This window comes from Canis lupus, chromosome 5, assembly GCF_011100685.1.
Source record: "Canis lupus familiaris isolate Mischka breed German Shepherd chromosome 5, alternate assembly UU_Cfam_GSD_1.0, whole genome shotgun sequence".
Classification (NCBI taxonomy): Eukaryota; Metazoa; Chordata; class Mammalia; order Carnivora; family Canidae; genus Canis; species Canis lupus.
Window position 1 is genome coordinate 26,378,077 of NC_049226.1, and position 15,009 is coordinate 26,393,085.

The following is a 15,009-nucleotide window of genomic DNA, read 5'->3' on the forward strand; positions in this document are numbered from 1 at the left end:
AGAAATAACTCATTCTTAATGTTCATGCCCATTGTAAATGCTTTTTGAATGAGTAAATGGTTTAAAATGGCCATGGCTCCCTGAAACTGTCCACTCCGGTCTAGAAACATAACCACTGTGTTAGAAAAACTCAGTACCGTGTGCCTCCCTACTCCTCATGCAGAGCCCTTGTGAGCTCCTGGTTACCAAATGTGTGGTTCTCTCCCTAGCTAGCGGCTGGCTGTCTTACAAATTAACCTGGTTCTGACACAGTCGTGTCATGCCCCTCAGGTTAACACATGCCCACCAGACTGCTCCCACCCCACTTCAGACACCAGCAGCTGGTAGGTCCCATCTGGCCACACATCAGAGGATCCTGTGGACTCCTCCTCCTTGGAGCTTTCGGACTCCCTTACCTTTGGCATACTCATCACACCTAATGAGTCCACAGTTCAATCACTTTCAGCCCCACCACCCCTGCAGGCTTGCATCCCTCCTGCCCCGGTTGGCAGGTGCAGCCACTTTGTGAGCACGAGGCTCGTGCTGGAAGCCAGCGAGTTGGCATTCTTCTCGCTGCTTGGGAGCACCGCTCAGAGGCAGGCAGTTTTCCCTTCACCTCGCAGCCTGGAGGGGGAGACACTCTTAGCCTGCTGTCTATCCATCTCCCCAGGCAAAACTGTAGTCTGTTCTGGGTAAGAAATCCCTGCAGAGGTAGAGGATCTGTATGCTTCAGCTCCTTCTCTAGAAACACGGATTCCTTCATGCCATGCACACAGAAAGAATTGTTGATCCTACTCCGTACCCTACGACTTTTGACTTGTTGACGAGAGAGGTCAGGGAAGTCATTCAGAGCATGTCGAGTGTCCCCCCCACCAACCTGGGTGGGTGCTGTTCACCTCATGCACACCTGCTCCATCAAAGGGACCCTCGTCTGGTCTTCCTCCTTATTTCTTCTAAACACTAAGTTGAGGGTCATGAAGAAAGGCTTACAAGTGAGTTCAAATTCTCTTGGTGCCCTGGCCTCAGTAATTTCCAAATGCATCATAGCCACATTTAACCTTCAAGAATTTGGTAATATTTTAGCCCACCTCTTGTCACCCACAAGGTCCCTGTCACCAGCATCACCTCCTCTCTGCTGAAGACCCAAAACTATTTGTGAATCCCATTTCTCCTAGATGGGACTTGTCCTTCTTTGGAATCCAGGGCACCTGGTTACCAAGAACAGCTTTCTGAGTCACACCAGCAAAGTTATGACTGTGTAGATTATTTGGCTTTTGAGAAAATAACTTTTTTTCTTCAGCTTTCTATTTCCTAGGCAGAAGCAGATGCCCAAGGCTGCAGAGATGAAATACATGTAGTTTTGTTTACAGGGCTCTTAATGAGCTCTGGTACTGTGATAAGTAATCTATAAACATTCATTTTCAACTTCACAGAAACATCAAATGCTAGGTATTCCTGTTCCCATTTTACATATGAAACAACAGTCTTTTTCTAGAGGCCAAAGAGTAAGTACTGAATCAAGGACTTACATCTACTTTTGTCTGGCTCCATAGCTCAAAATTTGTTCTTGGCACTAATCATTGTTGTCAACATAATCCGTGAGTCTGGAGAGATCAAGCAGAGACATTTATAAAAATAGTCGTGGAACAGTGGTAGAAGGCTACACAAGACACGGAAATGAAAATGAGTTATCTTCACACATGGCGAATGAGGGATTGTACCCCAGATGATTTCCAGAACCCTTCTTGATGGATGAGTAGACATTAGAAATCAAAAAACAGGTGAGATATACCATGTTGTGAGCCCATTCAGCTTCTGGGGACTATCTTCCTATATTTATTTTTCCAATTCTGCTTCCCTAAGGTAGAAGCCAATGCTTGGTTTCTGTGTCTCCCTGGCTGTTAGATCACAGGCAACCGAGCACCATGAGCCAGATACTCCTGCCTGAGGTTCGATGTGAAAGAGGCCAAGGGTGCAGCCCAGTTCCTGAGAAGGAAAGAGAGCATCTGGCACCCCACAGTCAGAGGTGGTACACACAGACGTTCCTTGCTCAGCATCCCTGCTCTTGTATATGTGTCCACTGGAGGTTGGACCTGGCTTGGGGGCAGATCAGTGATGTCATTTTCGTGTTGTTCTTGCCTGCTTTGCCTTCAGCCAGATGCTGTCTTCCCCAGAGATTCTGTGAACTATATATACCATATTTATTAATGAGTTCACGTGCTGCTTAACTGAGCTGGGTGGGCTCCATTGGTTATAGCAAGGACCCGTGTCTGAAGCAGGGGCATTGCAGGGAGAGGTAATCATCACCTAACTAGAAGGGAAAGAATAAGAAGCGCTGAGAAAACCGTAGGTGTGAGTAGTTATTTGGTGTAATCGGGGTGGAAAGTGAGAGGAGCTACTGGAGATACTGTGACATATAACACACCATGAGTTATTTCAGTCAGAAAGGTGACAGGGTCATAGGTGGTTTAGGAAAACCACCCTCGCAGGCATGTGAAGAATGAACTCTAAGGAGAAACCAGGGAGATGAGAAGAAAGGGAACTTATCAGAGAGTAGGAACTAGAGAAATCATGAGTCTCTGAAAGGGCGGTCATAGTATAGATGAAGAGTGCGGGATGCAGTAAGAAGATATTTAGGAGACACAAGAAATTGAAGCTGTTGATTGACTGGATGTGAGAATATGAAGAAAGGGAGTTCTAGAAGGACACTCATGCTTTAATTTGTGAGATTAGGTAAATGGTAGTGCCCCTCACTGAGACATGGAACTTAAGAGGAGGTAGGAATGCAGAGTAGAATATGAGGAATTGGACGTATTTCAGCTGAGATGTCAAAAAGAAATAACCTGTATGAGATTGGACAGGTGGGACTGGAGTGAAAAGTAGTAGGGATTTCTGAGTTAACAGTACATGGGTTATTGTAGACCTCTTGGTGGTGGTAAGATCAACCAGGTGGAATGTGTGCTACGAGACGAGACAGAGGCAGAGTTTATAACCCTGGGTGATACCAGTATTTGGTTGGAGAAAATGGGGAACATAAAATAGTTGGTTTAGTTCCCTATTGAAAATGTTCAAGTAACACGGCCACATGATCTTTATTGGTGACCTTGGGATGGACATTTTGACGAAGTGATGGAGCCAAATAGAGGAGTTAAATATGGGGTGAAAGGTCTCTCTTTGCAGTGACCAGGGTTTGAAAGGGAGGGAAATTAGTCATCATCTGGTGGAAGATGAGCAGATGAATGATCCTAAGATCAGCTACATGTCTACAGGGGTAGGTGACTTTAATCACACAGGCCAAGACCAATGGGAGGTCAGGGAGCTGCAGGGCTAGGGCTTAAATGAAGTGCTTCCACTGGCTTTGAAGTCGCTCAAGATGATCCTAAGACTTGGGGTGCAGTGGAAAAATGAGCTAAATGCCACAATTGCTGATGGACATGGGGCAGTGGCAGAGCGTTCAGCAGACACAGTGGACAAGCAGGTGTCCATCTGACAGCATGGTGGATGACCTACACCTCAAGGGGAGGAGTGTTTATGCCTGAGCGCATGCAGAGGTGTGACTGTCATGATGGCCATGACTTTTCCTTCCAAGATTGTGGTATGCGGAGGGCTGACATCAGGGCATTGGACAGGGCACTGGGGGACAGCTCGAGGGTGCTGGGAGTTTCCTTACTTTGTACCCAGGGCATCAGGGAGAAGGATGTCAAGGTCAGGGAGAGAGGGAGGCAGTGGGAAGATGAACATGGAGAAGGATGAGAAGCGCAGGAGTATATTAAGGGAGAATGTGGGATGAGAGAGAGATTGTGGGGATGATCTCCCTGTGAGGCTGTGACCAAGGATGCTGTGGATGGAGGCCAAGTGGGCCAAGCCTCAGAGTTACTGTGCAGGTCTGAGGCCCCAGGATCCAGAAGTCAACTGCTCTGCTGGTGGTCTCGGAAGATTAGTGCCCACCAGACTCTAATTACGCTTAGATTTACAGACAGGATACCAGTGGGAAGCATGGCTCTGGGAAGTCCTGGGCAGTTGGAACTCTTCAAATTCAACTTTTTAGACATCTGGAAAGCACCAATTTTAACTGAAGGATTAAGAGAAGCCACTCTGACCTAAATTATTCTACAACCCTTCTTTGTTACAACATGTTGAGACCATTCACATTTACGCTGGGGAACTCGCTCCGAGGAGCTGACACCAGTTTCTGTGTAGGCAATTTCTTTTGAGGGTCTTCAGCAGTCCGTAATTCATTTAGCCAATCAGTTCATTCAATCATATGTTGAAACTCTGATCGCCACTTCTATAGACCTACTCTGCTTGAGAAATAAGTCTCTACACAGTTTTCAGCCATTGCTAAATGAATAGGTACTTTAGAAGTTTTGGTCCAATGAAAAGACATGGAGGAGCAAATCATCATAACCTACTTGAGCAGGCTTCCGTTGTTCAGGATTCCAGGATTACAAATCTCCTAAGTCACCCCCATCATTGAAGCCATGATTTAGGCATTATAATTTAATAGAATATTTATGTATGATTGTATCATAGAGGTCCTCTCACACCTGCCATCTTCTCCTGCTCCAGGAAAAACTGAACGAGACTCCACTCTTGGCAGTGGAAGGACAAATCCAATATAAATTTCTGCCCATTTCTGTTGGAAGGAAATATATTATTAGGGTTATTTCTGGCCTCGCATCAACCCAAATATGGGACTTAGAATTTTTTCCTTGACTTCCTCTAATCCAACCACAAATACCAGCCTGTAGCTTGTAGGAAAATTTGTAAGCAGGTCATGGAAGGGGAATATATCTGACATTCATGACGCACCTAACAATGGAAAACCATTTGTGAAAAGCCCAGTTTTCCTGAAGTTCTTTCGGTCACCCAGACCTGAACTACCAACCTGTGCCCAGCTTTCTGTTTCTTAATGTCTCCTTTGGCTTATCTTTTATTTTCCCTAATTCCTCTACCCACCTCTTCCTCCAAAGAATATAAAATCAAAGCAAGATAAAGAGGTTACTCTGTTTCATGGGAAATAGGGAAATAATTTAGTTCTCTATTGGTTTTTGAGATACAATTTCCAAATTTCATCTTTCACTCTTCCTCATTTATCAATATCTTTTCTTAGGGAAGGAAGTTCTTTTTTGACAAGACTACTGGTACTACCTAGTTAGGAAATATGTAAGCATACCACCTGTCACATGTGCATTGGGTCTGACAAATGCTAAGCATGCTAGCCTGCTGGACCACCTGAAACTAAAACCTGTTTATGAGTGTGCTTGAGAAGGCACACCTTTCACACAGCCTCATATGAATAACACAAATGAGTCCGCTTGATTCCAATTTGTCTTTTCAGAAACCCCCCTGATGTCACTATCATTTAATTCTTATTTATGTTTGCACCTCATTGGTGTTGCAAATTGGGATATTCGGTTTTCTGGGAAAATTAGTAGAGCACTTTTTTTCACTAATACTGCTGTAATATATAAAGTTGTTTTTATGAATTGACAAATATATATTTTAACCTTCTGTGTGCTACACCTTAGGGAAATGGATGAATGAGTTGACAGCAGGTGGGGAGAGCAGGGAGCAGCCTGGATCAAGCATGAAGCTAGTGTTGGAACAGGATGGGGGGGAGGTGCTGGCAGTTTTAATTAGTAGCTACTGAATAGAGTGTAGCAAAGTGGTTCTCCCGAGGGGCCCTTTATAGCCTACAAATGTGGTCATTGTATACATTTAACCAGCTGATGTAACTTCAAAATTGGTTTTGCCTGATATATTCAGGAAATTCTGCACTAGATGGTGGTCTTGCTTGTTTTATAATTGAGTTCTTTATGGAACTAAATGTTTTAACTTAAAATGTTTTTAACTTAATTTAAGCATAAATGTTTTAAAATCACATAACCTAGTTTTATAGCATTTACTCAGATTGGAGCCCAGGTAAGGTATCCCTTTACTGATGGCAGATTTCAAATTTGGTTTTGGCAAATTTATTCCATGAGAAATATGGAAATTTAACTATATAGTACTATTACTAATATGGAAAGAAAACACAAAAGGGAAAAAAAACACAAAAGGGAGTTAAACTATAAGAAATAGAACTTTTTAACTTCACATCACTTATCCGTTCTGAGTTAAATGAAAGATATCTTTAGAAGAATGGGTAAAAACCAAGCCAAACCAGATCCCTGGTTCAGGTTATCTAATTACCTTCTGACAATTTCTAGCTAAAAAATGATGCCCCAGCTAGGTAGAATGATATGAAATATCATCTCCTCCTTCTAGTGAGATGGACAACATCATCAACTCAGCCAACCTTCAATCTTCTTTTTTCTTTTCTCTCTGTGTGTGTGTGTGTGTGTGTGTGTGTGTGTGTGTGTAGGAGTGGTGGTGGACGGAGAGGGAGGGAGAGAATCTCAAGCAGACCCGCCACCCAAGACAGAGCCCAACGCAGGGCTTGATCTCACAACTCCGACATCACGATCTGAGCTGTAATCAAGAGTCAGGTGCCCAATCGACTGAGCCACCGGGGTGCTCCCAGCCTTTCTTTTGACTTGCTATTTACTTAACACGTACTCTAGGGACTATTAGTGAAGAAAGATACTTTCTCCTTCCACTTAGTTAAATTAATTCAATTCAGTTCATTCATTCATTCAACAAATATTTATTAAGCACCTACAATAATGCCAGGCACTGTGCTGGGTGCTGGGGATACAAGTGTGAACAAGAGAGACACAGTCCCTGCCCTCAAGGAGCTTACAGTCTAGAAGTTATACAGACAAGTACACAGGCAAGTACAATGCAGGATGGCAAGTGCTGTGATGGGGGGAAAACATGTAGGGCACCTAACCCAGTCCTGGAGGCAGTGGGCTGGGCCTCACGCACATCTTCCCAGGGTGGGTAAACTCAATTTGGGACTGAAGTTAGTCGGGGAAAGAGACACAGAAAGTGATGGCCCAAGGAAATAGTCAATGCAGTGTCCTGTGTGCTGCTTTAGAGGTTTAGGGGCTGGTGGGTGGGGGAAAGGGAGGGTCAGGTGAGAGGAGTCATGGGACAGATGAGTAGGAGTAGAGACCAGGTCACAGGGGATGTGTCTGCTCTGCTTCAGAGCTTGGGACTTTTCCTGAGGGAACCGAGCGGGAGCATGACCGCACACCTGCACCTGTCCAGGCGCACTCACTGCAGCGCACAGAGCGAGCGGCCGCAAGTCTGGAGGTGCAAGCAGGCGGGCTTCATCCCCCCGCGCCGGCTCCCCCCACCTCGCCCCGCGATGCCACAGCCGGTGTCGCTCCAGCCTGGCTGGCAGCTCGTCCCGGAACCTTGTAGGGCCCCCAGCCTAGGAGCCCTGCTCCCCCGAGGCTCTCCACCCCTGCTCCGCCTGGGACAGAGCTTCCCTCGGGCCACCCTCCGCAGACCTCCTCCCTTGTGCTTTCTGCCAAGATTTCCGCCTCGTGGGATGTTTCGCTGTATGCTCTAGTGCTTCATTATTATTTCAGATGATCCAGACCTTCTCTGAAACCATGTTCACTGAATCTGTACACAACATAAGGTGGTTTTAGGAAATACAGATGGGTATAATTTTCTTCACCCTTTCCAGTTGAAGAAACAAGGACAAATTCTTCACTTTTTTTGTCTACCACAAACTATTAGTGCCTTCAAGTGATTTAAATGGAACAAGGGGAAGAGGGAGGGGGAGAAGCCCAAGAGACACATTACTTGTTGCAGCAAAATACAGTCAAGTAAAATTTCGACACACGATTACGGGGTATGTTGCTGTTAGGACAACGGATGGCTCTCCAACTCAAACACTCCAGCTGCGACAATTTTACCGGCTCCCAAGGTAAACATCTGTCAGAGGGTAGCTCACTATGCAGAAATAACAAGAGCTAGTTCCATGTTCCAACAAGACCCACACTTGACTTCTAACGATCCCTTCTACAGTCTCATATTTTCTCAAATAACCTTTATATTGATAAGAAAAGAACGTTAAGCTCTGCAGATAGTGTAAGAATGTCCGTTGTTTTATTCTTTTTGGTGGGTACAAAAACCACAATTTTGTACACAGAACAAGATTATAAATAATATCGATAACATGAGTGACCTATAGTCTCTTTTGAATCTACGTCGCAGACTGATGGTTTTACGGTAACGTTGTCTTCGTTTTGTGTGTGTTCTGGGTAGTGAGACAAATGCAATCTGTGGGACACCGACTCATGTGACAGAGTGGAGGTTACGGCAACAAGGAGATGACCAACGGCTTTTATAAAAAAAAGTCTCTAAAGTTTATTACAGTGATGGCATTTATATCAATTATTGCAATGTACTGTTCCCTAAGATGGTTAGAAAAAAGAATTGTGTTGTCCTCTACTGAATTTACGTCGGTTAAAAAGCAAGCATGTTTCAGTATTTGTTTTCTCCAAAGTAAGTGTAAATGCTTCCTTTAAATTTTTTTTTTTTCACAGGATTTACATGTGTGTTTGATTATTTTCTGATCACAGTTTCGAGACGTGTTTTCTCGGCTGGAGGGTCTCCCACGGACTACGTGGGTGTTGGGAGACGCAGGTTAGCATGTTCATGGACTTCTCTAACTAGTCTATCCCTGGCGGTGAACACAGGCCTTTCTGCGCAAGAACTTCACGGTCTGATGCGCTCGCAAGTCTGATTAGTTTTTAAGTCCACTCGAGTGAAACTTGTTGCTGTTAATACGCCCGTCCCAGCTCCCCCCTCCCGCTCCCCGAAAAAACCTAAATTGTGAGTTTTCCTGATATAAAATCTGAGTTTGGGTTTCCGAGCTGAGCTCATGCACGCGTTGCTGCTGCGGAACCGGGAGGATCAGGACGCGCTGCCCGCGCGGGCCGGAGGCCGGGTCCAGGGCACCTGCTCGCTCGGCGCGCCCTGGGCTTTGCTCCCGCCGCTCACCAACACAGTTTGATTAAGGCACTCGATTATGTTTTTGGTTTTTATGGTAGGTCCGATGCAATGACAGCCAATCCTGAACTTTGTCTAATCGCAGTCCCCGTGTGTACAGCCTTGGGGCAGTCGGGCGTCAACACGCGGCCGTTCTCACCCACACTCCCAGTGATGGATAATCTGGCTTTGTTTCTTATGGCTTCAGAAAAGGTCAGCTGGGTGCATGGAAAGGAAACAGAAAGAGTGTGCATTGTTACAATGTTTCTGTTTCTTTGACAAAACGTGACACAACAAACACCAAGATATCAATTATTAGACATCTGCATTTTTTTTTTTTTCCAATATTCTCCGGGTCGTGTGAAAACTGCCCATTCCAGGAAAGGAAAGCTCAACTCTAGCAGAGAATCAGTTGGTCTAAAGTGTGTGATCTTGCCTGTTCCAGAACTAATTCTGCAATAGTCAAACTAGGTCTTGTTTGGCAAATCTGGGCGGGCGGGACACATTTCGACTTGTGGCCCTCTACAACCTAGTCCTTGGGGTTCAGCTTAGGATCTCCTCTAATTTGACAACGGTTTTAGCTGAACGTCTTGATCTTTAGAAAAGATCTTTACAGCTCATTTGCTATCCTCAAAATGGTGATGAGTTGTCTACATGAACTATGGATACAGACTATTCACGACAGAGCTTCCTGTCTTCGGAACACAGAGCTATCCACAGACACCTTCATTCATTCACACCAGTATAGACATGGCCCAGAACAGCACAGTTAGTGACAGAGAGTTCATTCTATGCCTACTCTGGAAGCTGATTCATATCTTAGGGAGCTCTAAGTGTTGAAAGGGGGTTGCACTGAAAGGGAGTGCGTTTCAATTCCTCACCAGTGCTCACTGCTGGGGACCTTCCCAGACTGAGACATTACGGGGTCAGGTCTCTGAAATCCTCATTAAATTCCTGTTGTCTGTCATATTAAGTCAGTAGTGGATAACAATATGACACAGGGGAGAAACAGGCAGTGTTATTATGCAAATCTAATTACTGTTTATTCGTTGTCCTTATATTTTTTTCTAGTAACTGAATTTTAATGTTAACTCAAGAAAATAAGGCAAATTAGATCTTGCCAAAGTGTTATGGCTTATTTATTTCTAATAACTCCTAATATATCTTAATTCTCTCCTGTGAATTTAATTTTACCTCATTCTTTAGGAATTCTATCCCTGTATTTATTCTGCTCTGGAACTTAAATATTAGCATAATTGTATATTAAATAATGAAATCAGTGATGGGCGTAGAAAATGGGATAACATAAAGGTTTAGAGATCAGATACCCTGCTAAAGTCAAACTGCTAGTTAATGACTTATCTATGGTCAAATCCAAGGTTATTATCATAGTTCTTCCTTAGCAAATGGTCTAAAAAAATCAGAAGTCAGGATACAATTTCTATAGAAACTACTCATCATTAAAACAAACCAAGACCAAAGTTCGAATTTGTTCCTTCAGATTTACTTTCAACATTTAATATTAAGTAAAATAATTTTTTTAAAAACTACTGATTTAATTTTGCTTTCTTTTTTTTTTTTTGAAGAAGATATACAATTAATGATAGCATTCTAATTTTTTGAGGGTTTTTTTTTTTTCAGAAGGCTTTTGCTATGAAATTTATTTTGTTTCCTTTCTTTTCTTGATGGCCTTTATGGAGAAAGGGAAATACCCCCAACAGGAACCACGTGCTCTCGAGTAACCTCTTCTTCTCCGTAGGTGAATATAACTGAGCATAATAGTTAATAATTCTTCAACATATCCTTAGTTTTTCTTTAAATCTGGGCATTCTTCATTCTTAGCATTATTTCTTAAACTTATATCTCCTGCTTCTAACATAAAATGTCATATCTATTCAGCTTGCTGCTTAAATCAACTTTCTTATAAATTTACCTGTGGTCTGGGTCTGTTGAGATTGTTGAGCCTAAAGGCTCTGACTTTGTGTTCCCATGAGGGATAATCATTTTTAGAGTAAACATTCTCTATATTGAAGGTTTCAGGTTCTGTTCTTGGGATTCTAGGACAATATTGTTTAGATTATCAAAAATTTGGGTAACTGTGGCCAATAGAGTTTTTGAAAGAACAAAGCCATTTCATATGAGAGTATACTAACAGCTGTCAAATTTTCTTAGGTGAAGATCATTTCATTTACCCTGAATGCCGTTAAGTCTTTTTAAAAATCATGGATATGAAGGCTTTCTTTTTATTTGAGATTTATTATCTTAGAAGTTTAACCCCAACTGTAGAGGCAATTTGTGTGATACATTGTAATGCAATGCCAGGTTCTGACTCCCAAACATTATTGCATGTAAACTGTCTGTATATAACCTGGGAATTTAAACCTCTTTAGCAGTTTCCCAGGCCATGAACTGACACCCATGAGTGTTTCTTTCTAGAATTTTCTAATATTCTTTTTCTGTATCTTTGCAATCTTACCCTTGGACCTTGTTGATGGTTACAATGCTTTTGCTTTGCCACAGCAAAGTAAGTTTTAATGACAGGTAAAACAAAAAACAAAACAAAACAAAACAAACCCAAACCAAACCAAATCAAAACAAGGTGTTTTTTTTTTTTTTTTTTTTTTTTGGACATAAAATTCTTTCTAGAATAAAATCTAAATAATTGACTCTGAAAACTTGTCGTGTATTGTTTTTCTCAGTTTGGCAAAATCCTCAATTGTATCATTATTAAGATAACAGCATTTCAATAATGGTCAAGAGACCTTGACACTATCCTTGTTTGTTGTTTTGCTACCAGAAGACATGCTCAAAACATTCTGATCTGAGTGAACTGAGGGTCTTGTTTTTAATTCTTTTCCACAAAATTGGGAAAGAACCATTCGGGGCTTATCTGTGTACAGTTACATTCAGTCATCCATTAATTTCTAGATTATGGATAAAAGCAATTAGATCTTGGTAAAAGGGAATGGCTTTTGTTCTTTGTTTTAAGATATTAACAAAGTGTTTCAGTATCTTTATATCAGTAAGTATCAAAAACAAGCATATTTACCTGGCATCACCTCAGATATACATCTTATGAAAATTATATTGGGTTTTTGACTCTCAGGGACATCAAGCACTGAGTGTCTCTTATGGGTTCAAAGGCTCATTTATCATTGTAATCAGAGTGAGCAGCCTATTCAGTTGACTATTATATATAATTTAAAAAAGTGAGTCTTGAGACCTAATTTTAGGAAGAGCAATAACAAATGCTTTCAGATCTTATTTTAAAACCACTTTCTATCAGTAGAGGAAAAAAGTAGTGGACACTTAGATTCTTAAAAAAATTACCTCCATTTCCTACATTTCACCGAATATTTACAATGTTCTATTGTGACACAATGAGAGGATGTAAGTGGGGATGTAAGTTGCTCTGGCTTACTTAAAAACAGTTGAAACGAAACAACAAGGCCATAATAATTCACTGCAATTTTTATCCTTTGCAGTGTCCTCCTAAAGAACACCATACGTTGCTGACATCTTTGGTGGAAAAACTGTTGTCATGCCTAAAATGCATATCTGCCTTACTGACACTGTGAATGTAAAAGTTGAAATTCATCTAATAAATATGAATTTAATATGACAAATTCTAATTTGTCAATATTCTGACGATCACTCCTACCTAAAGGTCTGCCTCAAGGTACTGTCAGATGAACAAACAGCAGTGTTTCACTCTTAAAAAATATAGAATTATGGTTAATGTAAAACAAATAGGAGCTAAAAATTTTTGAGCACTTACTATGTGCTTGGAGTTGTTTCTCAGAAAATACACAATCATATCAAAAGAAGCAACTGTTTAAGCTTTAATCATTTGAAACAGTTTTATCCTTATTTTGTTAGCAATTCTCCTAAAATTGGATTGTTCCAAGTAGATTGGCCTGGTACATGTATAAGGAAACCCAGAACTAATTTCCATTTTCTCCCAAATTTCAGGTAGGATATACTGTGTAGATCTTTTTGCAGAGCAATCCTGGAGGTCTGTTTTTGTCTTTCTGACCCTTTCAATGCAGATATCTATTGGCAACATAAAGTTTCGAACGGTGCATCTGCAGCCAAAGAAAACTGAATCACTTTGCACTGAATTTTTCAAAAATATAAAAGCTCTAATCAGAAGCAAGCAATATCACCACTGGACAGACAGGTCACGACACTGCAATTACAGGATGCATCACCCACTCACTGTAGTAACCCTAAGTCCTACCCCTAAATTTTAATACTTTCGGTTCCATATACGTTGTAACCTTCTCTATAGGTTGCTAAATTCTGGGTATTCTGCGAGGAAGTTGGGTTAAAAGTCTGTGCACTCTTTGCCACCTTCATTCTCTTCGCCTCTGCCCTGGACTTGTAACAGAACTCTATCAAAGCCACCAGCATTGCCAAGCCCAAGCCGCCAACCAGAATGTAGAAGACGCCTGCTACGTTGCTCAGGCTCAAGGCGCTTGTCTTGTCCTGGGGGAGATAGAGACATTTCAGTTAACTGTGGAAATGTCACATCCAGAAGGCAAAAGAACACACGAAATCCAAAACATCTCATTAAAGCAATTGCCTACTTTAACCTGAAATTATTTACATGTATAAATCACTGATGGAGGTTTATGGATTTAAGCATAAAGTTTACAGCTCTCAGGAGAAGTGAAATTATGATGATTACCAATAAAACTGTAATTACATTCAATAAAATTTGTAACGTTTTATCATTATTAAATATGCAGTGAAAACCACCATGCCTAGCCATATACAAGCATTTATATATTTACACAGGGTGGCAGAAGTGGGGTTATTAATAAGTTTGAAAATGGCATATTTAAAATACCCAATTACAAGGGAAGGGGATGTCTTTTGGCTTTCCTGCCATTATAAAGACTTTTAATGTTTGAAATTTCTCCTGTATAAATCTCACTTCACGTTTCCTACTTAAGGAAATAAGTCATTTGTTTTTGTTTTAGCTAACAGTTTCACATTTTCTTCGCTGTTGCTTTACCAAATACATGTAAATATGTGCTAGGGTACACATTATTTGTTCTTTCAGGCACATGTGTAAGGGAAATCTGGGAAGCGTCACTTTTACATATTATATACTATTTAGGAATAATTAAATATGCATCACACTTAGGTAACCTTTTAAAAAATGACTTAGAAAATACACAAATTACCATGGTTAATTGAGACATAAATTATTTTTGTGTGAACAAATTTATGACTATTTTCACTGACTTAAAAATAAGATTTCATTCCCACTTAAAATACTTAATCAGTTAATAGTTTAGACATATTATTCCCCAGAGCTTTAGTATACATATTATTTCACAATAAATTTGGAAATAATCAAGCAAATGATTGGAAGATGCTAAAATTGTAACAAGAATTCAGAATTTTTTTTCATAAATTGGAAATACGTGTATTATGTAGCATTATGTGAGAAGGTAGACTACCTGCAGGATGCCCTGTGGCCGTCATCTTCCCAGCAGTATTTTTTTTATTTTTTTATTTTTTTGCAAAATGTGAGTCAGACTCTTAAGTAGTTTTATTAGGAGAGTATTTAATTCAAAAGATGTACTGTGTACAAGTGTACTATGTTCACTGAGCTATGACATTAGCTGATTGGGCCAGAATTTAGGGTTGCTTCATTTTTAAAATAATCGCTCATTAAGTGTTTATGCTTCTCTGGCTTGACATAGGGATTTGAAATCAGTATTTCATTATTCGGCCAAAACTGTCTATTTCCACTCTGGTTCAAAGGCAGGAAAAAAACCGATTAAACAGCAGGATAAGCCCTAAAGAGGGTTCAAGCAACATTGTCTGTTTCTTAACAGAGGCTCTCCTACTTACACCATTTACTTGTTTAAGGTCTTAGAATAACTAATATTTTTTTCTTTTAAAGGAGATTGAAATAAACAAAAGATTTTAAGAATCCTAAATGATGGCTTTTAGACACTCATTACATCTTACTAATTTGTGCAGGTAATTAGATTCACTGGTAAATTGTTACAGTTTTTTTCCTTTAGAATGGAAACATAGCTTTTATTTTTATTTGTACTTATTGGAATTAGGTCTATAGATCTCTGCATCACCCTAAGAAGAATTCATGAATGCGAGATC

At 40.9% G+C, this 15,009-nt stretch overlaps 1 protein-coding gene across 1 annotated transcript in view; it reads right to left on the reverse strand.

The window, feature by feature from the left end:
• Positions 1-7,962: 7,962 nt before the first annotated feature.
• GRIA4 (glutamate ionotropic receptor AMPA type subunit 4) overlaps positions 7,963-15,009 on the reverse strand; it is a 373,881-nt gene continuing 366,834 nt past the window's right edge. Inside the window, 2 exon segments of the mRNA XM_038536334.1 lie at positions 7,963-9,089; positions 13,225-13,359. Of these exon segments, the coding sequence (XP_038392262.1) occupies positions 8,925-9,089; positions 13,225-13,359 (300 nt within the window). The 3' untranslated portion in view covers positions 7,963-8,924.